This window comes from Poecilia reticulata, linkage group LG9, assembly GCF_000633615.1.
Source record: "Poecilia reticulata strain Guanapo linkage group LG9, Guppy_female_1.0+MT, whole genome shotgun sequence".
Lineage (NCBI taxonomy): Eukaryota > Metazoa > Chordata > Actinopteri > Cyprinodontiformes > Poeciliidae > Poecilia > Poecilia reticulata.
The window spans coordinates 17,927,031-17,953,582 of NC_024339.1; the positions used below are offsets into that span (position 1 = coordinate 17,927,031).

At 36.2% G+C, this 26,552-nt stretch overlaps 1 protein-coding gene across 2 annotated transcripts in view; it reads right to left on the reverse strand.

Moving 5' to 3' along the window:
* ipo11 (importin 11) overlaps positions 1-26,552 on the reverse strand; it is a 114,865-nt gene that overhangs the window by 14,411 nt on the left and 73,902 nt on the right. For both annotated transcript variants that reach the window (XM_008418338.1, XM_008418339.1), the window contains 7 exons: positions 21,092-21,171; positions 20,922-21,002; positions 18,278-18,373; positions 17,799-17,912; positions 16,706-16,827; positions 13,572-13,667; positions 11,433-11,517 (listed from right to left, as the gene is read on the reverse strand). In XM_008418338.1, the coding sequence (XP_008416560.1) occupies positions 11,433-11,517; positions 13,572-13,667; positions 16,706-16,827; positions 17,799-17,912; positions 18,278-18,373; positions 20,922-21,002; positions 21,092-21,171 (674 nt within the window). The remainder of the gene's footprint in view (positions 1-11,432; positions 11,518-13,571; positions 13,668-16,705; positions 16,828-17,798; positions 17,913-18,277; positions 18,374-20,921; positions 21,003-21,091; positions 21,172-26,552) is intronic.

Sequence of the window (26,552 nt, forward strand, 5' to 3'; positions counted from 1 at the left end):
ACACCCACTCTAACAACCAGTCTGTAGTATTTCTAGAATGTTGACGTAAAAATCCAGTAGAAGATTTTTTTGAAAACTTTTTTCAATTTTTCTTTCAGATATATATTTTTTTCTCCTTTCTAACATGCTTGTGCTATCAGCCAACCAGGTAACACAATGTTTGCTTGAAGCTGGCTTCAAAATAGTTAATAATATGGTCAATCATGTCAGTGTGATCTGAAAGACTTCTTCACATTCCTTTTTAAACAAGATAGTATGCATCTTTGAAAGAACAAAACTTTTCAATGTGATGAAACTTTATTGCAAATGACCAGATAAATTAGAGAATTTACATTAATCTTGCCCATATCTCTCAACTATCACTGATAAAGATGAGGCTTGCCACAAAGTAAAATTTTTTTTTAGTGTTTTCACAAATGTATCAGTGAGGTTTAACTCATTTGAACTGCATCAACTGCAGTCTTCAACATGTAGTTTGTAAGAAAAATAAGCATGATCTCCAACTGATTTAGTTCCTGTTCAAATAGAGACAGTCCAACTTTAGAATCTGAAGAAATAAAAGTGCTTCTCAAATAGTGCTACTGCACCATTTCTCTGTCCTTGGGCAATGCCGCAGGGAACTTTAATATCCCAGCTCATTTTTCAGAGAATCTTACTGCATTTATGAGTAATATTTTGGATGTGCTAACCTAGTTAAACTCTGCTTAATGTTAGTAAAATGTTTGCACTAATGAGCTCCCAGTGCAGGTGAACACAATTATATATGGGATATATGGGAACCTTTCTTCTAAACCTTTGCAAAAGGTGCTAAATGAAGTCAAAGACTTGAAAATGGGCATCACACAAATGCGGCTGCTTGCATGTATGACAAAGTGAGGAAATAAGAAACTGTGTTTCTATTTTGCAGTTTATGGCATAAAACATTATACCTGCTAATTAAAATGTATATGCATTAATAAAGAGAAAATTGTACGCTAATTTGACATATATATTTAAATACTGATATTTGTGGCTACAAGAAATAGAAATAAAAAATAAATTATGAGATTGTGCAGCTGTGTCACTTCATTTTTCAGTGGTTGACAATAATAGCTCTAAAGCAAGGTTATCTAAATTTGACGAATGCCTTCCCTCTACATGTCTGTCCTTGACTCTTCTGGTTATGTCTGTTCTCTAAGACGATAGAAGACTTGAAAAGGAAAACAACAGCTCAATGACATTTTAGAGAAGATGTACTTTAGAAGTTTAAATATCATTAGAGTAACATTTTGACAACTATGTGCCATATTTCTATGCCGTGAGCATAATGAGCACAATCATGTTTGAACAGTAACAAATGTTGAAGTTACATTACATTAATATTGCTGCATATTCTCAAACTGTTCTGAGTTTGTCAACACCCATCATGCTTGCTTTCCCACAGTTAACTTAACTCCTGATAGGAATCTGCAGATCAACTGACACACTATTTGCTTTCTCAGTTTTGAAGTGTGTAACAGGAGAAAAATTATTTCAAAAGTACTCAAAAGTTTTAAACCACCTTCAACTTACTTATAATATTTACATACATACTCATTTGAAGATCAAGTTTCTAATGTTAAATTTAAAATGGACTATCTTCAATTTGGGGGATTTCTAAGGAAGATTTTTCTATAGGTCTCAGTTGCCATTTTACTCACTTATTCATTTGTAAATTCAGCCTCACATTGGAGCTAATGTTCAGTGAACAAAATATTCAGTTGATCATTTCTCTAACCCAAAAATAATATTTTAACTGTAATAGCCTTTGTAATTTTTATGGATTCAGCAAAAACAAATAAATTTATTAATTGGACAAGGTTTTGCTGCAGGCTGCCAGTAAACATCCTAAAAACCCTATTTTTTCCCCAAGTTGTTTGCTGTGTGCAGACAGAAACATTGTGCACCCTTTGAGCTAAGAAGCCATTATCATTGACACCTCGTTGAATGATTCATTGGGCATAGTTGAGTGGTTTGACACACAAGCATACAAAAAAAGGTCTAAAATCTGCTCTCTAAAAATACTCAAGTACCAGAGAGAAAAATAAAGAGCAAAAATAGCAAACCAACAACTTTATTAGTACACCAATACATTTGGCTTGTGCCTTTAATTAGCCAATTCTGTGCTGCATCGCCATCATTGTAACGTGACCAAATAAATATTGACTGACCAACCTGCTCTCCTCCCCCTCTAGAAAGAAATGACAAAAAGACAGAAATAAATATTGCTTGTTAATATTGGCTCAGTTTTATTTATTTAAAGAAACCAATATTGATGTTAAAAAATGACTTGCATCAGCTGATGCCGATATTAGTGCCAATATACTCGGGCTGTGTAATATCGAGTTTGCGATATATATCAATATTTTCTTTCCTAGAAAAAAAATCGATATTCATCCGCAAGTATCGTAACATTCAACTGTCACCTTGCTCACTCACTGCTTGCTTCGCCAGGAGAGTGATTAGGTCATCAGGCTTAGAGAGTGATTAAGTCATCAGGCTTAGAGTGATTCCTTCAGATGTTAAGTGTCAAGGTTAAAAAGGTATCAAACTATTSAGAGCAGGGTACTTGGTGCACTTTATTTACTTTACAAATGCATGTAAGCTACAGTTTGTACCGTTTCAATTAAAAGAAACATGTTTTCGCACCACCTCTTTGATTCATTTTGTCCAGTTGTCGACTTTAAGTCTGTGTCCATGTCCAACCAGAGTCAAGTATTGTGTAGTTGGTGCTTTTAATCAGTTTTCAGTTAAATTAATTCAGTCCAACTCTATAACAGTCACAACATGTCACCAAAATCACTCTGTCCCTCTAAAATCTTTCAGAAAATTGCAAAAGTGTATTGAATTGTATCGTTTGCCAAGTATTGCAATGTACATCGTATCATGAGCAGAATATCATGTATCATGTCGTATCGTGAGATTATTGCATCACTACAGCCCTACAATACACTGCCCCTAGTTATTCAGCAAAAATTTATTTAACGTTTTAAATTTACAATGACTGTCAAATCCAACAAGATTAATGTCATGAACCAAATTTTAAAAGTTTAGATCAACACTGAAAAAGTGCCAGATCACATTAAGTCATTGTGAGCCCTTGAAAAAAATAATAAAAAGACATCTGTGGCTTATTAATATCTACTTCAGTCTGTTAGCATATAAGCTTTCTCCAGTTAATTAAACCACCTTTTTATGAATTAAAACCTATGGGTCATTCATATTATGAAATCTGAATTTTAATTAACTTGGATGAAAGCTTAGACAGATAATCATGCAAATCAGAAATGCTGATCAGGTCTCAAAAAAAGTCAGACTTGTGGTTCCAGTGTAATGAGTCACATGGCTAATGAATGAGCTCTTCTTCATTGTTAATTAGGAAACACTGATCAATTTAACAGCTAATTGTTGAAGCTAGGTCCAATTATTGACATTATCATTACTTGAATCACATCAATTAACTCTGTGTAGACCTTGAAACAGAGCCGATATGAAATAAGCTTTTTTTTTTTTGGCATCACCTGTAGTTTAATCCACAATGTAGACATTGTAGAAAACCTGAGTTCCCCCCTTGAAAAATAGCTTTGGACAATTACCATTGTAACTGATTCTCTGTTCCTAACCTTTTCCTGTCATAGCCCTTAAAATCTATTTGACACCTCGTTCTGCAGCACCTGAAGCAGCTGTCTAATTCACCAATTTCCTCTCTCCTGAAATCAATATAAGAACACATGCTGGAGGCAACTGAATTATAAAAGTTCACTTTCAGACTTTGTTCTCCTGAACAGATATAAGAGAGTGTAGTGTTGTCAATTTTTAGATCATCTGTTGTTCCTCTACCTATAGTAAAGAATTTTTAAAAATTACTTTAGATATTGAGGTATAAATGAAAAAATAAAAAAAGATATTGAGCTTTACACATGCTGGACAAATTATGAATCCTTATTTTGTGACAGTAGTACAGATTAATCGATTTCCATATTTTAGATAGATAGTGAAAACAGGATAAAATGTATTTAAAATTTTGTCTATCCCACCTGCTCATGAGATTACATTTACTTGCAGGCAAAGTGAGTATTTCTGACCAATGATGATTGTTTTGCTTGTAAAACTTTCATCTTGACATTTGCACAAATTATATTTGACACTTTCTCTAGTGAGGAGACTTTTTTTCTGGAAGACTGCACAATTTGATTGTTACTACAGTTTGTGTATGGATGGATATTGTTATGGCTCAACTTGAACTTTTGAAATCCCTGTCAGTCAGATCATGACCTCTATGCTTTGGCGTACCTTAGAGACTTTTCTGGACCACATTAGTGGCTTTTTCTGAAAGCTCTCAGAGACAAATTCAGCAGCTCTCAAAGATGACAGGCATCTCGCTGGACTCCATTCTACCAAATCAGTCACAAGATTGCACACAGTGGTACACAAAAAAATTTAGGCTATGGTCTACAAACAACTGTCCAGCAGATGGTCACTGACACCGCTTGATCTAAGCACATTCATGGAAAATTATGTGGAAGGAAATATGTGTGGTGGAAAAATGTGCACAATAGGTCTGTATGATTTGGGGAAATCATGTAACTGTGGTAATATTTTTAAATATTGAAATGACTAAATTGATTGTGATCAACCTGTATTTTCCTTCTTTCTTTTCCATCATAATGACCCTACCACCTTCAAATTGTAAGCATCTCTCTATCAGATAGAGACGTAAACATTAAAAGTAAAAAATTTCAGTTCACTGATATTTCTGGATTAATGAATCCTTCAGCAAAAATAAATAGTTTTATTGTTCTTATATTTGACTTTGTATACAATTTTGGCTTTTAAATTTTACATTAAATCACTAATAATAATTGCATAGAAATGAGTGGATAGATTTTAATCCTATCCACCCTATTAGATAAAATTTTAAGTCATAAATCTAGAAATGTAACTTCAAATCAAGATATAGCAATGAATTTAGTACCCATTGTTTCTTTTTTTGACTGCACTTTTTCAAAATCTTCAAATTAATGTTGAAGCTTCATAGCAAGCTTCTTCCCAACTTCAGATATGTTTTAAGTCAACTAAAAAAGTATTTTCTCAGTCCTGAAGCATTCTTCACTACTCTCATGGACAAATGGCTTTAGAGATGAGAAGCAAAAAGAAATGGAAGCTAATTTCTGTAGCTCTGCCTTGAGTCATACAAACGAAAATCTTTTCATCCTGTGTGGCAAAATAACAGTGTCAGAGAGGTCTGTTATTCAACCCAACTAAATTATGCTGAGACTGATGGTCTGCTTGAGAACAGAGCAACAACGAAGAAAGAATGGCAAGTATTCATTACCAATGCTTTGTGTGGCTCAGAGTGAAACGATAACACGCTGAAACTCATTTCCTACAAATATACACCTCTGCAGGATCTTTGGAGGCAGTGTGATTGCTCATTAAAACGAAATAATACAAGATGGTTGAATGAAAGGAACAACTTAATGTCTCATCAGCTTCAAATAATATTTTTTGAGCGATTGAGAGCAGTGAGCCTCACCTATGCTATAAGCTGATAACAACCTGTTACAGAGATAATTGCGTTGGCAGGTATTTCATCCCATTTGCAAAGATGTGAAATCTTTTTTTCTCCTTTAAGAAAAAAATAATGATTAAAAAAAGCTACTTGAGGAAACACTTGTACAATTTCAAAAGATGGAACGCTGAGAATAGACTTTGACAAACTAGAATTGGATACAATTTAAGATCGTATTTCTTTTCAGAGATTAACATCTTTAAAAAAAAAAGTATTTCCAGACACACCTGATGCTCTAGCGTGATTATATATTCAAAACCTAATGTTGCCCTCTGCAACAGTTAAAATCAACTCAAAACAAATTTTTAAAAGTGAATATCTTTCACAACAACTGCCAGAAATGAGCAAGGTATGGCCTTTAACTACATGGTTAGTTTGGCAACATGTTTTTTTTTTTTTTTTTTTTTTTTTTTTTTGCTGTTTTCTGCAAACTGAGAACAGCACTTTCACTTTGACTTCTGTAAATAAATATGTTGGTTTATTTATTGTTTAAAATAAGATATCAGTGTTTGTTTAGTTTACAATTTCCATTTGGGGCAGTTGACAACATCACATGGAAAATACTCATTTAGATCAAAGTATATTATTTCAAATGATGACTGGATTAAATGAAGTCCAGTCCTCAACATGACTAAGATTCTGTGGCAAAAGTAAAAAAAAAAAAAAAATGATGTTCAGAAACCATTCAAACTACATCCACAATCTGTATGGCCAAGAAAAGCATGGAGTGAGGGGAAAAAAACTCTATATTTTTAAAGCTAGTAGAGAAATACCTCAGCAGAGTAGCAGTTGTAATAGCTAGTTCTATAAACCTTTTGATTGGGGACTGAATACAAATGTATGCCACACTATTCAGTCTTTTTGGAGACTTTTACAAGGACATGGCACACGGGAACCTGGTCACCAACTTTCTCATACCCCACACCAGACAACCAGGTTGTTACAATGAACCTGTGACTCCAGCATCAATAGCAGCAAAACACTATTGCCCCAATTGCAACTGAATGATGAGCTGTAACAAGCAACCCCCTCAATGCACATGTACACCAATTTATCTTGGCACTAATGGGTGTCATAGGGCACCTTCATCCTGTTTTTGTGTCTGAGAGTAATCAGTCAGCAGCAACTACTTTAACAAATTCAACTAAATAACCTGCGCTGTATTACTGTGTGAGGAAAAACCGAACAAGCTCAAGTGGGTGTGAGCCACCACAGCACAACAAACAGAGCCCATGTCATTAGTACCCAGTGGACAATGTCTTTGATGTTGCCTATCCCTCTTCTTGTTTGATGGCACTGGGCTTGTAGATGAAGCACAAGAATCAAATGATGCATTATGTACAGAGGCCCCACACAACATCAGTTAGCAGAGTCTCGTTGTCTGAAATACTCAGATCAAAGTGAGGGACCCTTACAAATCCAATACAAGAGAGTGGAACAGTCAACAGCTTCCACCACACAAAAACAAACTCCCCTTGAAGAAGAGAAAAACACTGCAAGTCCAATTTAGACAGAAATCAGGAGACAGCAGCAGCCAGGAGGCAGCCTCTCCACCTAAAGGACTAGAAATATGAAGAGCTGCACCCACGACGAGTTTAGTCTGTGCATGGAATGCAAAGCAGCATATCTTCACACTTAAGTTTAATAGACTACCAATGTACTCCAGATCCGAGCTTTACATATCCATATTCATAATATGTATATCATTGTTTACATATACCTTTCCGTGCATGCAGCTCTAATGTCTTGGATTACAGTGATGTTTACTTTTCTTTTTGCATAGCAAATACATAATTACCAAACAGCCTGAAGATAAAGAGCATTGCAAAATACACATTTAGATGATTGGTGAGTTTTTTCCCCCTCCTTGGTTTAATTTTAAATTAAATATAAAGAAAAACACAATATTTGCAACCACATCAGTTTGATAACAACCTACCCTACAGACAGTTAGCTGAATAAAGACAACTAAAAGCCAAAAATTAGATACAGCATATGTATCATGTATAAAAAGTCAAAAGTTCAAAATGAATTAATTCATTCCAAGGATAAAAGGCGCACAGGAAATAAACAGAGTGAGGTTCTTCATTTAAAACTTAATGAGTAAAACTTGTATTTGAAATCCTGAAGGATATAAAGAAGTGATAATTCGCCAACATGAGGGCAACGTTTCCAAAACGCCCTGTACGATCGGCCAGGTCTTGGTGCACTAACAGGCAGGAGGTATGGAAATGAGAGGAGAGGGTAGGTAGAGACAGCAGGAGAGGAACTGATAGCGTGGTGCATCACCTTCACTTCCCTTCCCTCCTGGAGATCTCTGGGACACCAGCCAGAAAGTCCTGCAAAACTAACTTAGATTTTATAAGTTAGTTTTTTTTTTCTCCCTCTTTAATCCACTTCAGCTGGAGCATCAGTGTGTGACTGTGTGCAGGCCAAAGCAATGAATAAAATCCAGCTTAGCACTACTTCACTAGTGGTGTAGTGGTGAAAATATTTGAAGAGGCATCATCATCAACTTGACTTACAAAGTGCTTCAATACCAGTCACAGCTGAAACAATGTGCAGAACCATCAGAGTTAAATCAGACAACAAAAAAACATAAAATAAAAAAACAAAACTAAAAACCCAACAATGTAAAGGAAGCCAAAGTAAAATATAAATCATAATACAATAAAGCACTGAAACAGATAAAATGAATACCAGTAAAAGTTCAATAAAGTCCAGTCTCAGTAATATTAAAGGCTAGGGTAAAAATAAATGTTTAGACTAGTTTTAGAAATGGATAGTAAAGGGGCCTGTCAAATGTGCAAAGGTAGGGAATGAACAGGAGCTGCTGGTCAGCAGACCTAAGTCACCGAACAGGAGTATGGTGGTGAAGAAGCACCGTTAAATAAGGGTGTTAAAAACCTTATAAAACAGACTGGAGTACCTTAAACCAAGCTCTAAAATACACAGGCAACCATCGGGAGTCAAGCCAGGACAGCGGTAATGTGCTCTCTTTGATGTATTCCTGTTAGAAGTCGTACAGCAGAGTTTTGAACCAGTTACAGATGTCTAACTGAGAACTGGTTGATTCTAAGAGAGAGTGAATTAATACGCCAGTGATTAAATAAAGGCATGGATTAATATTTTCAACTGTTGCCTTGAAGGATGATCAGATTTTACCTATTCTATTTTTCTTAAATGGTAAAAGCTAAATATTTACGGTTTACATTAACTGAAACCATGTCTGAACTAAAGCCCAATTCTGGCTGTTCAAAAATTTTATCTTACATTTGACATTCTTAAAAATTTAGGCTTTCATATTTGTAAAAAAATATGTGGCACTTCATACATAGAATTAATCTAAACTGTTAATCTTGGTTCAAGTTCAATTTCATGCTATTATATTACATCCATTGTAATATAATAATGTAAAACTGGTTCTATTTGAAGAAAACTTAGCTTTTATTTAATGGTAAACTATTAAAATCAAGTACCAAAAGGTTCAGAAGAAATGTGAAATCTTCCCCTTAGGGTTTTGTTTTAAGCGCTCTGACCAGGAATTATCCCCACTAAAATGATTTGGTTTTGCTTCATCAACTTCTTTCACATACTATATTGACAATATCCGTGGGTTTCTTCAGGTGTTCTCCACCTCACCAACACTAGTCCCTTGCACAATATATTGCTGTTGGAAAATGACTTCTTGCTACTTAGTGAAAACACCAAAAGAATGACTGTAATGCAATTGGATTTCAGCTTGTTCAAATAGGCAACTCTCTGGTCCCAGTAACTGCGCTTTCAGATCAGAATGTGCATGCTGTAAAGGACATGCTTTCACACGGGAATGCAGACGCACGGTAAAGTGAAACGCTCTGAAAAACCAAAATTGGAATCAATAATTCTTGCCAAAAAGTCACAGATCCCCATTCTCATTTACTTTCTGCTCAAACTGAAAACTCTATCATGCGGCCACAGGCGCTGCTTTTGCACACGCATTCATCCGCATCTTCAAGCACAGAGGCGCACAAGCATTAAGACGGCAGAGGTGCGACTTAAAGTCCCCTCTTTTCTATTCCTTGGAGCAAAAAGTCAGAGCCTGGGTTGAAGCGATAAGTGCACCGGGATGCCACCAAGCAAAATACACACACGCTAACACAAAGAGGATAGTCTCATGGAAAGATTTTGCTATTCAGAATAAACAGTAAAAGTAATTTTGCTGAAGCGTTTCTTAGAGGAACACCACTCAGACACAGCCACCAATAATATAATTAAGCTGTACTTTACAATATTGAAATATTGAGAGAAGGGTGAATATTTCTGAGCTTAGAGAGTGGGTCAGAATAGAAAACAGATGCATGCTCATGCACAAATATATCCTTGTTCCGTTTAATGGATGTACATCTCCCTCAGATTGGCTTTATGTGGATCCCCATCAGCACTAAAACTTTTTTGTACGCTGCTATAACATAAATCCATTCAGGTTCTTCATTTAAGTGTAGATACAGTCCGCCAGATAAAGATGTTGCAGCTGTTAAATGGTAAAGGTCCTCTAAAATGTATTCATGTTGCTTGAACCTCTTCACATTTAGTCACATTAAATGCGACAAACATCAGCATATTTCAATCACGTGGGAGGGAAATGATCCAGAAGAGGTCCGGAACCCCCAGCAAACAACCAGAGCAGCAGTAAAATGGTTTAGACCAAATCACACACACTCCTGTGTTAAAATGGTCTAGTCCAAGTAGAGACTGAAAACCAATAAAAAAATCATTGAGAAAACTTGGCAAAGCCAGTAGACCAGTGGTTCTTAACCTGGGTTCTATAAGTCGGTCTCAGGGGTTCGGCGGAGCCTTTGCCGCGGAGGTAAAGACACACGTGTGATGACGCGCCCCGCTTGCCATCACTTGCTGCAGAGGATCACGTTACATCGCTTAGCCGATTGAAGGAGTTTCACTCAGCATGGATTTGAACTTGTGTCTTTGTCTTTAATTACTTCAGTGAAGCTCACAGTTTTTACCAAATTCTGTAGCTTTCAGTGTACTTCTAAATCTGCTCTTAGTCGCATCTTTTCGGGGTTGCTACTGCCTCTAGTGGCGTGGGGGTGGTAACACAACTAATATAATTACGTTACTAAATCAGAATACCGCAAAGTCTTTATTATTTATTATTAATTTCTCATTCTCTTAAGAATGTAGAGCTATTTAAATTATCTAAACAAGACCTTAAAGTGGTTCCAGCTTCTCTCGATGGCCAACCTGTTGAAACTGTGGCAAATTGTAAATACCTTGGGTCGTTCCTGGACAGTCAGCTCAACTTTGCTGAAAACACTGACTATTATTTTGAAGAACTGTTTTCAGAGACTCTACCTTTTAAGAAGACTTAGTGATCTTGGGATGACCCAACTAGAGGCTAGTTGGGTCATCCCAACTAGCCTGGGGGTGAAAAATCCTATTTTATTTATCACTATAGAAGGGTTCAGTGAATGCGCATATGAAACCGGTGGGTTCGGTACCTCAAAAAAGGTTAAGAACCACTGCAGTAGAGACAAAACCAAATTGATTTGCAGCTGTACGTACAGCAAAAGCTGATTTTACAAAGCATTGATTCAGATTGGCTGAATATATCACACTTCACATTTGAATTTATAAAATAATATTAATAATAACCATGCATATCTTCTATTACACCATGGCATAGTATGGCATAACAGAATAATTAGCATGAAAAGACTAGAACAGACAGAAAGAAAAATAAACTACATACTCTTAAATATTAGAGGCGCAAAGAAAGTTAAGAAAACATTTCAATAGTTAAAAAATTACGCATGTGAGTGTGTGCTTCATATGTTTGACTCACAAGTTTCTTCCTCTTATCCTGCTCAGTTGGTGGCTCCTCTTCATCACTTAGCTTGGGCTCTTCAAAATGGATCATCAGCATGCAGCTGCCAACACAATAATATTTCAGCTCCATATTAATAACCACCCATAGACCTGCACAGTAGGAGACAATCTCAGAGCAAGCAGCGTGTGCAAACACAGACGCACAAAAAAGGCTGAACCCTCTGGCATTTGTTTTACACAGCCACAAACGCTATTCATATTGGTTCATCTGCATGCAGAGAGGAACTGCAAGTAAAAACCTTTGTGCTTGGTATAAAGTCTGTGTATGGTTTTTTATTTCCTTTGTGTTCATTTCTTAATTCAGTACTGGGAGCACAGATAAGATTGTGGTGGCATGAATAGGATATTTTGTGACTTTGAACAGCGCCAAGTGATAAGCTGCGATCAGAAAGTCAATAAATTCTGCTTAATGACATTCAAAGGAGGAAAAATAAAAATGTTTCAATCTTTAATAGAGTGTTTACAGAAGACTTCACACATTGATGTAATGAAACTGAGGCTGAATCATAATGCTGTTATGATCAGTCCTTTAAAGCAACTACATCAGTATGTTCACATTGATTGTTGAATTGGAATTGAAGTTGTATCAATAACAATTTGAAGGGGATTCTTTGAGGCTTTTCAGAAAGCCATTAATCAAATCTATGACCCTTTAAAAGCCTTCAAAGCACTCCGCAGTTTTTAAGCTCAAAATTAGCCGTCATTCCAGAAAGCACATACTTGCTCACACATTGCTTGGCTATATGAGTTTATTTATAAACTGACAGTCTTAAAAACTGAGAAAAAAAATATTCTTGAAAGGGCAAACGAGGCATCAGTGTGTAAATAAGTAAGACAATGTTCAACACTTCCTTCAACTACTTAAAAAGTAGTTGTTTTTTTAATTGTAATCCTGTGCGAATAAAGGAAAGGACTTAATTTATATGTTGTTTTGAAACAGGTTAAATAATTAATCTCCTTAATGCATTGTATTAAATGTAATGTGTCCATTAGATGTAATGCGTCTAGACAGCTCAGAGTAATACAAAAGCATGTTGGATTCTTGGACTTTATTGCTGCAAAGTGACAAGACTGCAACTCCTAATTGGACATAAAATGGCAAATTGTCTCCATCTACTGAAGAGAGCTTTAAGTAAAGTGCATCCATTAATACTTGCTCCACAACAGTGAACCAAAGGAATTTAATGCAATAATGGCAAATAAAAAAAGCTTCCTTTAAACCCTTTGACCCTTTATCTCATTAGGGCTCTCTGAAGGCAGGAAAAAATGTTTTAAAGTAAAAACATGGTGAAGAACACCGTTTGTGAATCCAAAATATCTCTGAATTGGGTGCTCATAATCTTCTTGTACTATGGGGAAACTAAAAACAGTGGGTAGTGGTAATACAATATTGTGGGCATTGATTGAGAAGAAAGGCTTGTGAATTCATAACTTTCTGTAGATTTTAGAGGTATAATTTCTGTAATAAGAAGGTAATTATTGCTGCAGTATGACGAAAGAACATTTTCTTTTTCCTCTAAAAATCATTAAGGTTCTTCATCCCTGGGATGTTTTGCAATCCTCATTTCTAGCATGAATGGCTATGACCATTGATCAGTCAATCAGAAGTTGACTGATCAATGGTCAGTCAACATGTAAGTGTTATCTTGAACATATAAGTGTTATCTTGAGCACTTATATGTTCAAGATAAGTGAATGTGTCACACATAAGTGCTACCAGGTCGCAGTAACAACATCACTCTTCAGTGTGGACAGTTTTACTGAGTGAAGAACATTGGAAGATAGCCATTTAATAAAAATATAATCAAGGGGAAGTATATGTTTAAAGCTTTAAAAGAAAACTACATCTGTTACAGGTTCTGGACATATGTCACTGTTTGATTCAAGCAGTGAGTTTCAGTAGATAATAGTTTTTGTACTGGAAAGGTCTGAAGCTATGATAAAACTTTAGCTGTTTTATTTTGAATTTTCAAAATGTGCCCATCTTCTTTGATTCTGTTACTTGAACTGCATGATATACTTGCAAACAGAAATTTTATCCCATTTTTTCTCACAACAAAATAGTAAAAAAATAAAAAAATAAAGCAGAACTTACTCTTTAAAGGTCCCCGATTCTGGATCCTCTGTCATCACATCATGCAATGCTTCCACAGTAATGTTAATGATGCCACAGAATTTGTCCTGGATCACACTGACAACACAGAATACACAGGATTCATTAGTCGTGACGTCGTTAATGTAACAGCTGTCTGCTTCCCCATGTTGTATTAGTGGGTGTGCTGGTTCAACAAAACACGCTCAATTTAGAGAAACATCACAACACAACAAAACCCTCTTTCTGGGCACACTAAAAGTAATAAAAAGCCTAGCAAAAAAATAATTATATTCTGATTCATAGGAAATTCCTACCACAACAATTTGGCTGTGGATATCAACAACTAGTGTTCAAAATGATGTTAAGGCAGGGGATAATTGAATGTCTAAATCAAAATGTGAGACACATATTATTGAAAATGTTTTCTGACATTAATGAGTAAAAACATGTTTCCGCTGGAAAAATAAACAACATATTAAAAGCAGAAAATTTCAAACTGCAGAAATACTCCAAGGGCCACATAAAACAGGCTTTTGCCGTCTAGCATTATTGTCGACTATGGTGATTTTTCCCTGTAATGCAGAAACCCAGGCAGGCAACACACACGACTCGAGCCTGGAGACGACCAGCAATCATTGATGAATTATTTGAGTCATTCTTAAAAAGCAGAGAAACAAAGAAGAGGACTTCATATGTCAAAAAATATAAAAAGATAGAGGGGGGAAAAGTACAGAAACAGAGTAAGTGTGGAAATGGGTATTGAAACATCAAAGGCTGTCAAGTTCATGAATCTGGAAAGGTGGAACCCAGGCAGCGTTGCATAAAGTTCAATGTCTGGCAAAACATAGAAACTCAGCATGAAGTAGTATTATAACGAGAGTGAACAGATCTGTCCCAGATTTGTTATGGGTGGGAATGATTTCTCAGCAATTACTGAAGAACAGATTAGGGCTAATCGCTCACTTTTCTTTTTGGGTCCTTGTAAAATGGCTCTTGTTAAAGGTTTAGCTTTCCTCTCTGACTTTAACCCAGAATGTTATATACACTGGTGTTAAGACCATATCAATGTCATCTGCTCCATATTAGTAAAATTATGGTAATCAAAACTGAAATAGCCATTTCATCTGTCATTGGAGAATATTTTGTTTTTTATTTTTGTTGCTAATACAAAATCTGTTAACAGATAACACGTCATTTTAAATCCTGTTAATTGCCAATTTTACTATCAAGAATCAACCAGTAGCTCTATGAGAAAGGTCTAGGCGGAGTGTCAAGTGAAAAAACTGTTGTTTACAATTGTCAGCAACAAAGTATCTTAACAAAATTAGCAACAAGTAACATCAAAACAGAAAATTAGCGTAGCGCCTAAATAAACACCTGCTTGTGCATAGACTCATAAAAGACTGAGAGGAAGGTTTAGTAAATACTTTCTGTTCCCATATGTGTAGAATCAGACAGTTGTTCAGAAATAAATTAGAAAACTATGACCATTTGAGGTGAACTGATGTTTGGACACTGTAACTCCATCTTGAAGCAAACAAAACTGTCCAAAAACACTGGAACTTAAAATTTTAGGTTAAATGCCAAGTACTCTACTGATGTATTCCCATGCTCCAGTATCTGTCTCTCCACAAGCTCCAAGTGTCCTTGGGTGAACCAACCGTAACTGTTATTTTAGTTTCCAAGAGCCTCAGACATCGTGGCAAAAAACAAAACAAATGACTCATCATTTTACCACACTCTTGTCTATGTGAAATTAGTTGATGTTGGGATGTATGGGGTTCGTCTTCTGAATCTGTTGAAGGAATTTAAAAACGTTTACACAGAAAATGGACTCTTAACTTAAGCAAGAATCCAGTGCTTGACGTATTGTCAAAATAACACAATAACTCATCAAATGTAAATACCTGAACTATTGTTTTCCATAAATGTTTTGCTTGTAAAAAAATCTATTACTTAGCAAGATTGAGGTAAACAAACATTAACCTATGAAGGATAGATACACCACATTGACTAAAGTAAGATCAAAAGAAGAAAAAAAGCAGGATAAGGGAAACTATAGACAAGATACGGAGTTCTTCAATTTTAGCTTTAACTGTACTTGAGATAGTTGATTTTCCATGCAGCACTTAACCCGTCTGAGCTGTCATAATCTATTGCTGCTGCGCACCAAGCATGGGGCTGTAACGAAGGATTTCATGCCTGCCTGTGCCTATAATTACCATATCTGGTTAGCAGAACACTGAGCTTCCCTAAATCTTGATAAAAAACAAACTGCCAGTTGGGGCATCAAACAAAAAGTTGAACTTCAAACAGCACAAAGAATTGTTTGTACCATTTTTTGTAAAAGTTTTATTAAAACAATAAATTGAGAACTTCTTTGAGAGCAAGTACATACATACGTTTACAATGCACCTTGCTTTTCCAGTCAAGGAATGCAAATAAGTTGCAGCTCATTTTAGGACACTATACCTCACCTCAAATTGCAGGACGACCAGATCATCTCTTTTGTTTCTTTGCACGTCACTGACATTCCTGCTCAGCAATCAGCACCCACAAGAACAATTCTCTGCTACTAAATACATATTTAACCTCCAGCGTTGGGGAGTGTGTTGTTTTGATTTTTCAACAGCTGCTTCACAAGAAATGTTCTAAAACCGTAGTATATCCATTAAAAGTTTCGGCAAAAAAAGGGAAAGACTTTTAAGTGTTTGTGAGTATTCATATGTTTGCTCTTAACTGGTGAGTGACAGATGTTGGCCAGATGGTGTTGACTCACAGCACAATAATCCGGCACACTTGAGACTTTTGGCTCAGTACATATTTGCATTTTTCATCTCCCTTACTAAAACATTTGGTATTAAAATCTAAAGAGATGTGAATTAAATTTATAGTGGTAGACGTGTGTGTAATTCTCTAAAAATAACACCAGCACTCCTGAATTCATGACATTTATGGAAATCATACTGATAATATGTACCATTTGTATTAAGGTATTTATCCAGGTTAGGGTGATTACATTGGAAGACCTTGTCAAGTGTTTCTTTATCTTAGTAGCTGACACTATTTGGGAGAAAGTAACTCAAAACCACATGGGCATACATCAGGGGAAATAGACTTCTTTTTTTCATTACCTGTTGTCAGATGGGAGAAGAGACAAAAGAGCCAAAGATGACAATTTCCTCCTCTCAGGCTGAGTGATGTTGTCCATGCGGTCCACCCACATCTCGATCACACTCCCCAACAACTGGTCCATCTATAAATTATAGCAAATAGATTTATAAAGCTTTGCAAAAGTAATCACACACCTTGTTGCAACCATAAATGTCCAACTATTTTTTTTTTTTTTTTTTTTTTGTTCAACCAACTGCCTTCTGCTTAATATATCATCTGAAAATGTAGAGTGTATGATAAAGCTGCTCAGTTTAAACAAAGAAGCACCTAGCATCTGCAGAGACCCACATCTTGGGTGGCAAATATTTTGATAAGCAACTAGTGCTTGTTAACTCTACATATCAGGTATTTATGTAATACAAAAAAATCATTGTTTCACAAAGTTTTACAAACTTCTTTTTGAAGTTTGTTACAAACCAGGTAGGAGGACACAGCGCAGGTGGTATTGAACAATGTGAGACAAATAAGAAAAAGTTGACCTTCTTGGCCGACCTGCAATGTGTGTGTAGAGGAAAAGCCATTATGTGTATGCCACAATAAAACCTGATGATGGTGGTGGCAGCATTATGGTGTGGGGATGCTTCTCTATCATAATCAGAGCTGATAAAAAGATGAATGGAGCTATTTACAACCTTCCAAGAATGGTTGTTCATAAATGCTGGGTGTGATTACCTCCATGAGCTCCTGTTATTTAACTTTTTATTTAATTTTTATTTTGCAGACATCTTGTTTGGGCTTAGAGGCTCATGGCTGATGCTCACGCTGTCCCATAGTGAAACACCAAGCTAAGTTAGAAAAATAACTTATTTTGTGATATTTATTTTGCAAGCTTCAAATTGTGCTAAAAGGGCAAGTGTAATTTTAGAAATGAAAAAAATTATATTTTTTTATGATGGAAGAAGCAAAGTCAAGATGTCAAGGATTAAAAACGTTCCCATTTGTAATTCTCTGGGTCATTACTTCAACCTGAATGATTTCCTTTTAACAGTCACTTTGTCTCTCAGACAAAATGTTGCTGAGTTGACAGAAAAAAAGAGCAGACGTCAGCCTCACCTCCTGGTTGCATTCGGAGGCCATTTGTGAGAGCAAAGAGGAGAAGAAGCTAAAGTTCTGGAGCAGGACACGACCGATGATGCCAAGGTAGGTGGACATCACAACAGGATAACGCTGCAAATCACACACACATACATACACACAAAGCATTACCATATACTCATTTGTGCACATCTGATGATATGATTTTTGTGTGTGTGTGTGTGTGTGTGTAACTAAACTAAGGATACATCAGGTCATTAACATTGATGTAAAGATTTAAGCAGTAATAAATATGAGCAAATCCTAAAATGGTGGCCTGTGTCTTTAATTACTGTCTGATTAATACATGCCACCATGAACTGATGGTATACAAAGAAATAAATATTTAAAGGAATAATATGTGTGGTGTATGGCACACTCTATCACTAATTTAAAACATTTAACATAATAGAGATAACTAACTCAGATGTGCATGAGATGGGAAAAAAAATCCTCACCTCCCCATCCACGATGCCTCTAAAGACAGCTGGCATCAGAGGCTGAAACATGTGGACTCCCAGTACAGGGCTAACCTTTAAAGCTATTTCAACCACCTGCAGAGACACATGGAGACCAAGGATGAGGGAGACACATAAAATGCAGCAAAGAGAAGCACAAAGGGAAAACTCTGAAGAAAGGCAGGGAAAAAAAGAGTTCATGGAGGGATATAAAGAGAGGAAATAGGGCACAATTATAAAAAAAAAAATAAAAAATTATATATATATATATATATTGAATTACTCAGGTTCAGTGAGTTGCAGAAAAGGATGGCTGTTTTTGTGGAAATAATGTTAGACATGTGGATGTGTTCTGTCAGGCAATGGCTATTAAACAAATGGTAAAAAAGCAAACCTAGTATTTAATTTATTTTAAATAGACTGCTCATCTTTCAAGAAACAAAAAAAAAACTAACTTGTTAGCTAGATTTTTTTCCTCAGGGATCAGAAGTCAGAATGTAGCAGCTGTTACAGGCTTGCTTTTATTATGACGTACGAGTCTGGAACTAGTCAGTGTGAGCTCTGTAGACTGTCTTTTGGCAAGTCATTTCTCTCACTCCAAAAATGAAAACTGGTGAGTTCATCTCACATGATTTTTGTTTTTATGTCCTAAGCACAAGAAGCAGAATCTCTATGGATGTCCTGACTGAATAGCACCCTGGACAAGTTCTAGAACAAGTCACTTGCTGCATGTCCTATTCAGCATCATCAGGCAATCCAAGTTTAAGCTGCCAAAAAATCATAAGAATAATATATCTTTTCAGAGTTGATATCTTTACTTTCTAAAACACCATCTCAAATACTGTTTTACACTCATCCTGCTTAGTTTACATAAAGATGTTGAAACAGAAAAATAACGTTTTCTCTTCAGCTTATGGTAATCCTAAACGCACAGTCATTGCCTGCTCTCTTGTTGACACCTTCGTGATGCTCCTGGTACTGTGATGACTTTATTTGAACAGTATCAACATTCCGTTTCACACGCTTAATTCTTAGTTCGAACTGAGCTACAATCAATACAGCAACAAATATGACAATACGTGATGATTTGATAAGAAGAGTTCCCTTTGGGTCCAGCAACGTAAATAAGAAAACGAAAATGTACAACCAGAAAATGTAAAACTGTTTATAAAAAGTAAATCAAAAACATAGTGAAGAGAGAAACAATTCTTGCAGGTATTTGTCAATTTACTGAAGATAATTATGTTTAACTTCTTTTGCTTCTGAGTGGTCAAACCAACCAGTGCAGTACATATGCACTGGTTGGTGCATACAGTATGTACTACCGATGGGTGTATCATTGTATGAATGTGTGAGCATTTGTGAGTGCTAATGGGTGAATGTGGCTCTAGTGTAAAGCGCTTTGAATGGTCAAAATGATTGGAAAAAGCACTATATAAGTTCAGTCCGTATCAGTCCATATCTGGATTCCTCAAACAGCTCATGTTGATTAGCACAAGCTGTCCTCCATTGTCAGAATATGTTATGTCGACATGTTTGTTTGTTTGTCAACTGTGTGCTGGCTCTTCTTTTGCTAGTCAACAACATTAGTCAGAGCCAGATGTGCAATAAGCCATCAGGCTTAAACAAGATCAAGCTTTGTGGAATTACAGGCATTCTGCCGACACCCAGCTCTGCTGTAAAAAAAAAAAAAAAAAACAGCAAACAGTTTTCCTGGGAAACGCAAATTCTGAGAGATTGTTATTCAGTCATTTTCTTTTAGAATAGAAAATAAATATACTTTATTGTCCAACAATGAGTAAATTCATATGAATTTTAGGTAAACAAAAAGAGGAACCTATATAACATAAAACCTATTTGCATTTACAAAACACACCACTAAAATAGTAAAAGTGTTTCAAGTAATATGTTATTTTTTAGCAATTCAAGAAGAAGAATGCAAACCTTATTTTTAAATACAAGGAAATGTCCATTACTTTAAGGAGTGTTACCTTTGTATGCTTTCTGCAAGTCCACTAAGTGCAACGAATATTTATATATGAAAGTTCATTCAGAGTTCTGCAGGCATGGCCTCATGATTAACATGTTTTTATTAATCCCCCTAATACTCAAGATAACTTTTCTTTATTCACATTCGATATTACAGGACACCCAAGTCATCCTGTAATCCACGCTAATGTTTAACCTTATTTCAAATAAGACGATCCTAATCATTTTCAATTCACTGACAAGACAAGTTGCAGACAAAAATCTCTTTACTGTGTTAGTCTACAATGAAAAAACAGGGGGAAAAAATGGTTGGAAAAAAGCTGAAATATTTATGAGGAAAAAATATTTCTACACACTTTCATTCCATACTTTTCCAGGCACATATTTATTTTGTGTCCATTGTAGACATTCGAGTAGAAAAAAAAAAAAAAAAGAACACTGACTATGCTTTTTACAGTTTTTTTTTTTTTTGGCATGTAGACTGAGATTCTTTAAAAGCAGATTTTTATTCTCCATGACTGCATCTCTAAAAACAAGTGGTTAAAATGTATAATTTTCAAATACCAGTTTCCGTTTTCAACTGGAAATAAATGTTCACAAGAAATAAACAAAAACTGACAAGATGATTTTATGGTCACAGAGACCTTTAAGTTACCTTTAGTACTTGGACTTGTCCCTCGTTTGTAATGTCCTTTAGAAGTTCACAAAAGGACCGGCACAACGATTCGCCATAATTCTGTAGAAAAGAAAAAAAGGATTTGGAAATCTGATCAGAAACATTTAAATTCGGCATTTTTCTTTAAAGCGAGTGTCTGTTTCTCCCACCTGCAGGAACTCAACGGCAGACAAGTATAAATAGGCGTTTATGATCTGAAAACAGGTGCGGAGATTCTCGGAGCTCAGCTCTGAAAAACAAACATTGTCACATGAGATGCTGAATTTGCAGATTTGGTCCATTTGATAAAATGCAAACAGGTAAAAAAAATGTCATGGACTTAATAGGTTTTTATTTAAAAAATAAATCTGAAAAAATGTCAAAAGAGAGCATATAAAAAATCAATAAAGCCATTGATTAGCTTGTGCGGACACACATAAATTACAAAGTCTTCACAGTCTATTACAAATAAAAATGTACAAGAAACTGGATCAAATTTGTTCTCATGCTACAGAAAATGAGGAAAATGCAATGGGTGCCTACATTTTTCTTCACAAACTGAAAACTTGTTGAGAATGTAGTTTTCCTGTGTATCGCTGAACTAGTTGTTTAGTTCTGAGAACTACTTCAAAACTCTGTGTACTTCCCACTCCGAGCCTCTGTGAGCAGGTATTCCAGAGATGGATGACTGGATTTGCATTTCTTTGTTTTGACTAATAAGCAACATGTTTGATGTCATTCCTAAGGTTTTCTGTTGAATTATGGTCATTGAGCTGGTGTTGACACTCAACTTTTTACTCTGGAACAAAGATGCTGTTTGGATTCTGTCATGAGGCTTCAGGTTAGTTTCACACTAATAGCTTGACTTCATACTGCAGTAACTCTGAACCTCTCTTTATGACTTGGGCTTACTTTTTTTAAGCGTTTGATCAAATTTTAACTCAACAGCCTGCCATCTTCTGCACTTTACTACTTATTCATTCATGCTTGTGGGGGGGGGGTTAATACCTGCAAAAATATATTTTACTCACTTTTTAATAATTGTGTTCCCTCACTGACTAAGTTATGTTGCTATTATTTGAACACACCAGAGCAATTAGGACGCTGAATCACTAATTCTAGATGCTAGATATGTTTCACATTACTGCGTCTACTGGTAAAGGCACAACTTTGAACATAATTAAGCAGTGAAAGAAATACTGGATGGAACCATGATGCAACAGATGAATATTGTAGCATCAGCTTCACAGCCCTGGAAGTAAGTTCAAGTAGCTGCTGAGCTGCCAGGACAAATAGAAGGGTTGTAAGAATCCATTAAGAAGAACTGCACATAAATTATTAAGTGTGCCCTGTGAGATTATTATCCCAGCATTAAATCGGTTCTGCTTCATCTCTGCATTTTATACAAGTGGGGCTGTCTAACTTCATGTTAACACACAGAAAATGAAACCTTACAGATCAGGTGCTGGCTAGGATATGTGCATTTGCTAAGAAAATGCTGTATGAACGCTCAAGCACATGATAACACCTTATAAACACAAGGTCTAACTTGGTCAGATAATAGCAACAGGAGCTGAATAATTATCTCGTAATGAAACAGAACAAACAAACAAACAAACAAACAAACAAAAAAATCACTAAGCGTATCATTAAAAAGACATGCATAAAGAAATCGACCCCTCACTGGAACTGGATCATTTTCAGTTTGACCAACTGAGTTTTTGCCATCTGGTCAAAAACTAACATTTTTCTTTTTTTTTTGTTATCACACCACAGTAAGTTTGACCAACTGCACTCTTTAGTGTGGAAGTTGTTGCTGAAGGAAGAACACTCAACGTTGACCATATTCGGTTTCCAGTATACAACTATTAATTCAGTGGAAGTAAGACGATTCAAAATGCCATCAAAATGGTGTTGGCATTTTGATAAGTGCCATCACCAAAATCATACTTATCAAATGTTGGCCAATGTTTAATTTACTATGGCTCAAAAGCAATATGTTACATCTAATAACGTTGTGTTTTGCAAGGCAGTGAATCCTCAACAAGAAGGGTAGAAAATGTACTTTGAATTCTGTTCCTATATCTTCTCAGTTCCTATAGAGACATCAGATATGGCTGAATAGAACGAGCAATAAAAACATGTTTGGTGCATCTCTTAATATAGCAATAGTATTAAAACTAGCATAAAAAAAAACTTAAGAATTTGGAAATGCATCAAGAAATAAATGGCCCTCATGGTAACGCCACACAATTACAGAAGAGATTATGAAGTGGACAGATTTTGCTTTTCACTTTTAAAGAGTGTCATTCAATAGTTTGAGGTGAGTGTAGTAAAATGGCTCTACAATAAATGTTAATTGACTCTTGAACCACCAGTTGCGTAATAATGACAAGTGTGTTCTCAGAGTTGTGTGATTATGCTGTTTGATGTTATATACTGAACAGGGAGCTGTAGTGCTCTTATATACTTCTAAACCTGGCAACAGAAAGAGGAAAATGGAAACAGCCAACATTTTAAAATCTTCCATGTTTGTCATACAAATGGAAAAACCTCTCTTCTTAAACAGAAAAAATGAAGTAGGTGCAATGAGGATGAGATGAAATGAGACAAGTACAGTCCCGTTGTAAAGTTCTTTACAAAGGTAATCAGATACAGTGGGGAGAACAAGTATTTGATACACTGTTGATTTTTCAGGTTTTCCCACTTGCAAAGCATGTAGAAAACTGTAATTTTTATCATAGGTACTCTTCAACTGTGAGTGATGGAATCTAAAACAAAAATCCAGAAAAATACAATGTATAATTTTTAAATAATTAATTTCCATTTTATTGTGTGAAATAAGCATTTGATCATCTATCAACCAGTAAGAATTTTGGCTCTCACAGACATGTTAGTTCTTCTTTAAGAAGCCCTCCTRTTCTCCACTCATTACCTGTATTAACTGCACCTGTTTGAACTCATTACCTGTATAAAAGACACCTGTCCACACACTCAATCAATCAGACTCCAGCATCTCCACAATGCCCAAGACCAGAGAGCTGTGTAAGGACATCAGGGATAAAATTGTAGACCTGCACAAGGCTGGGATGGGCTACAGGACAATAGGCAAGCAGCTTGGTGAGAAGGCAACAACAGTTGGTGCAATTATTGGAAAATGGAAGAAATACAAAATAACAGAAAATCTCCCTCGGTCTGGGGCGCCATGCAAGATCTCACCTCGTGGAGCATAATTGATCTTGAGGAAGGTGAGGAATGAGCCCAGARCTACACGGCAGGACCTGGTCAATGACCTGAATAGAGCTGGGACCACAGTCTCAAAGAAAACAATCAGTAACACTCTACGCCGTCAAGGATTAAAATCCTGCAGTGCACGCAAGGTGCCCTTCCTCAAGTCAACGCATGTCAAAACCCGTCTGATGTTTGCAAATGACCATCTGAATGATACAGAGGAGGAATGGGAGAAGATCATGTGGTCTGATGAGACAAAAATAGAACTTTTTGGTTTAAACTCCACTCGTCATGTTTGGAGSAAGAAGAATGATGAGTACAACCCCAAGAACACCATCCCAACCGTGAAGCATGGCGGTGGAAACATTCTTTGGGGATGCTTTTCTGCAAAGGGGACAGGACGACTGTACCATATTGTGGGAAGAATGGATGGGGCCATGTATCGTGAGATTTTGGCCAACCACCTCCTTCCCTCAGTAAGAGCACTGAAGATGGGTCGTGGCTGGGTCTTCTAGCATGATAACGACCCAAAACACACAGCCAGGGCAACTAAAGAGTGGCTCCGTAGGAAACATCTTAAGGTCCTGGAGTGGCCTAGCCAGTCTCCAGACCTGAATCCAATAGAAAATCTTTGGAGGGAGCTTAAAGTCCGTGTGGCCCAGCGACAGCCCCGAAACCTGAATGCTCTGGAGGAGATCTGTATGGAGGAGTGGGCCAAAATCCCTGCTGTGCAAACCTGGTCAAGAACTATAAGAAACGTCTGATCTCTGTAATTGCAAACAAAGGTTTCTGTACCAAATAAGTTTCTTTTTTCTGGTGTATCAAATACTTATTTCACACAATAAAATGGAAATTAATTATTTAAAAATCATACATTGTATTTTTCTGGATTTTTGTTTTAGAGTCCATCACTCACAGTTGAAAAGTACCTATGATAAAAATTACAGTCATCTACAAGCTTTGCAAGTGGGAAAACCTGAAAAATCAACAGTGTATCAAATACTTGTTCTCCCCACTGTATGTACCTCTACTTCAGACACAATTGGTCCAAATTATAAAAACAAAAGAGAATATGCATTTTTCAACAATTAATGTAAACAAGTGAAAGAAGATGCCCTTGTCATAAAATAATAGACCCATTTAGCTCCCATGCAAATGCTGTGTTTGACCAAAAACACACCACCGTCCAGAACCTCCTATCCTCATAGTGAAACAGGGTGGTGGCAGTACCATGCTATTAAGAGGCATATTTTCCCTGGGATAGAGCTAGTGAGGGTTGATAGGAAGATGAATAGAGTAAAAAATAGATCAACACTGGAAGGATATTAGTGAGGAAAAGAGTCAGATAACGACCCAAACATGCAGCTAAAGCTACAATAAAATAGTGTCGTTCAAACCATATTCATCTAGTAGAATGAACCCAAATTAATTGAGACTTAACACATTGACACACGGTCTCAATCGAGGCTGACTGTGCCTGTGCTATTTTACAAAGAATAATGGCAAAAAAAATAAAATAAATCAGTCTGTAGATGTAGAAAGCTGGTGGAGCAATACCACTAAAGACTTGTAGAGAATGGAGGTTGTGCAAAATACTGAGTCACAGGGGCTGAATACAAATGACTACCACATGCTGCTCTGTTTTGGTCCATCACTTAAAATACCAAAATACTTCTGCAATATACTGTACAGAGTTGATGAGAGAAATTACTGGGGTTTGTGAGCCCCAAGAGATGCAAAGAAACTGCCGGGACCAAAACATGAATAATCACAAACAAGAGAAGATTTATGGCGTTACCGGTAGTCAACATAGTTGTAGTCAAAATGTTTACAAAAAAGTGAGAGAGTTAAGGGGAATTAAGATGGAAAAGAACATAAGAAGACCTGATCTTAGGACTGACAAATGGGAGCCAACAATCTTACCACACAAACAAACCCGACAGTCTGATAAAATTGCATGCGTTCACCTAGACCGACATTTTCATGAGTAGCTTTGAGGTAACAAGGTGACAGGAGGCACTTAGAAAACTTCATGAAAACTTCACAAAAGCCCAGAGTGAAGCCAATACATCATGTTGACATAAATAGAACTTTTGCTCTTTTCACAAACAAAACTAAACGTTTCATGGCTGTTTACTGAATTCTTAAAATCCAGAGTTCATTTTAGAGGTGATAGGATAACTTTCAACTTTGCACAAAAAGGAACCCAATATCTTTGAAGGTTTAATTAAAATATTTAATGCCCCAAGGCACAAAAGATAATTAAGAAGATGAAAATGTTTACAAAATGCTTTTAAAAAAAGTTGCATCTCACAACTATAAATTTAAAAGCCATCATGATTAGACCAAACCCTCTGAACTCAGGCATCATAAAGAGCCTTATCCTGATCAAACAGCTCA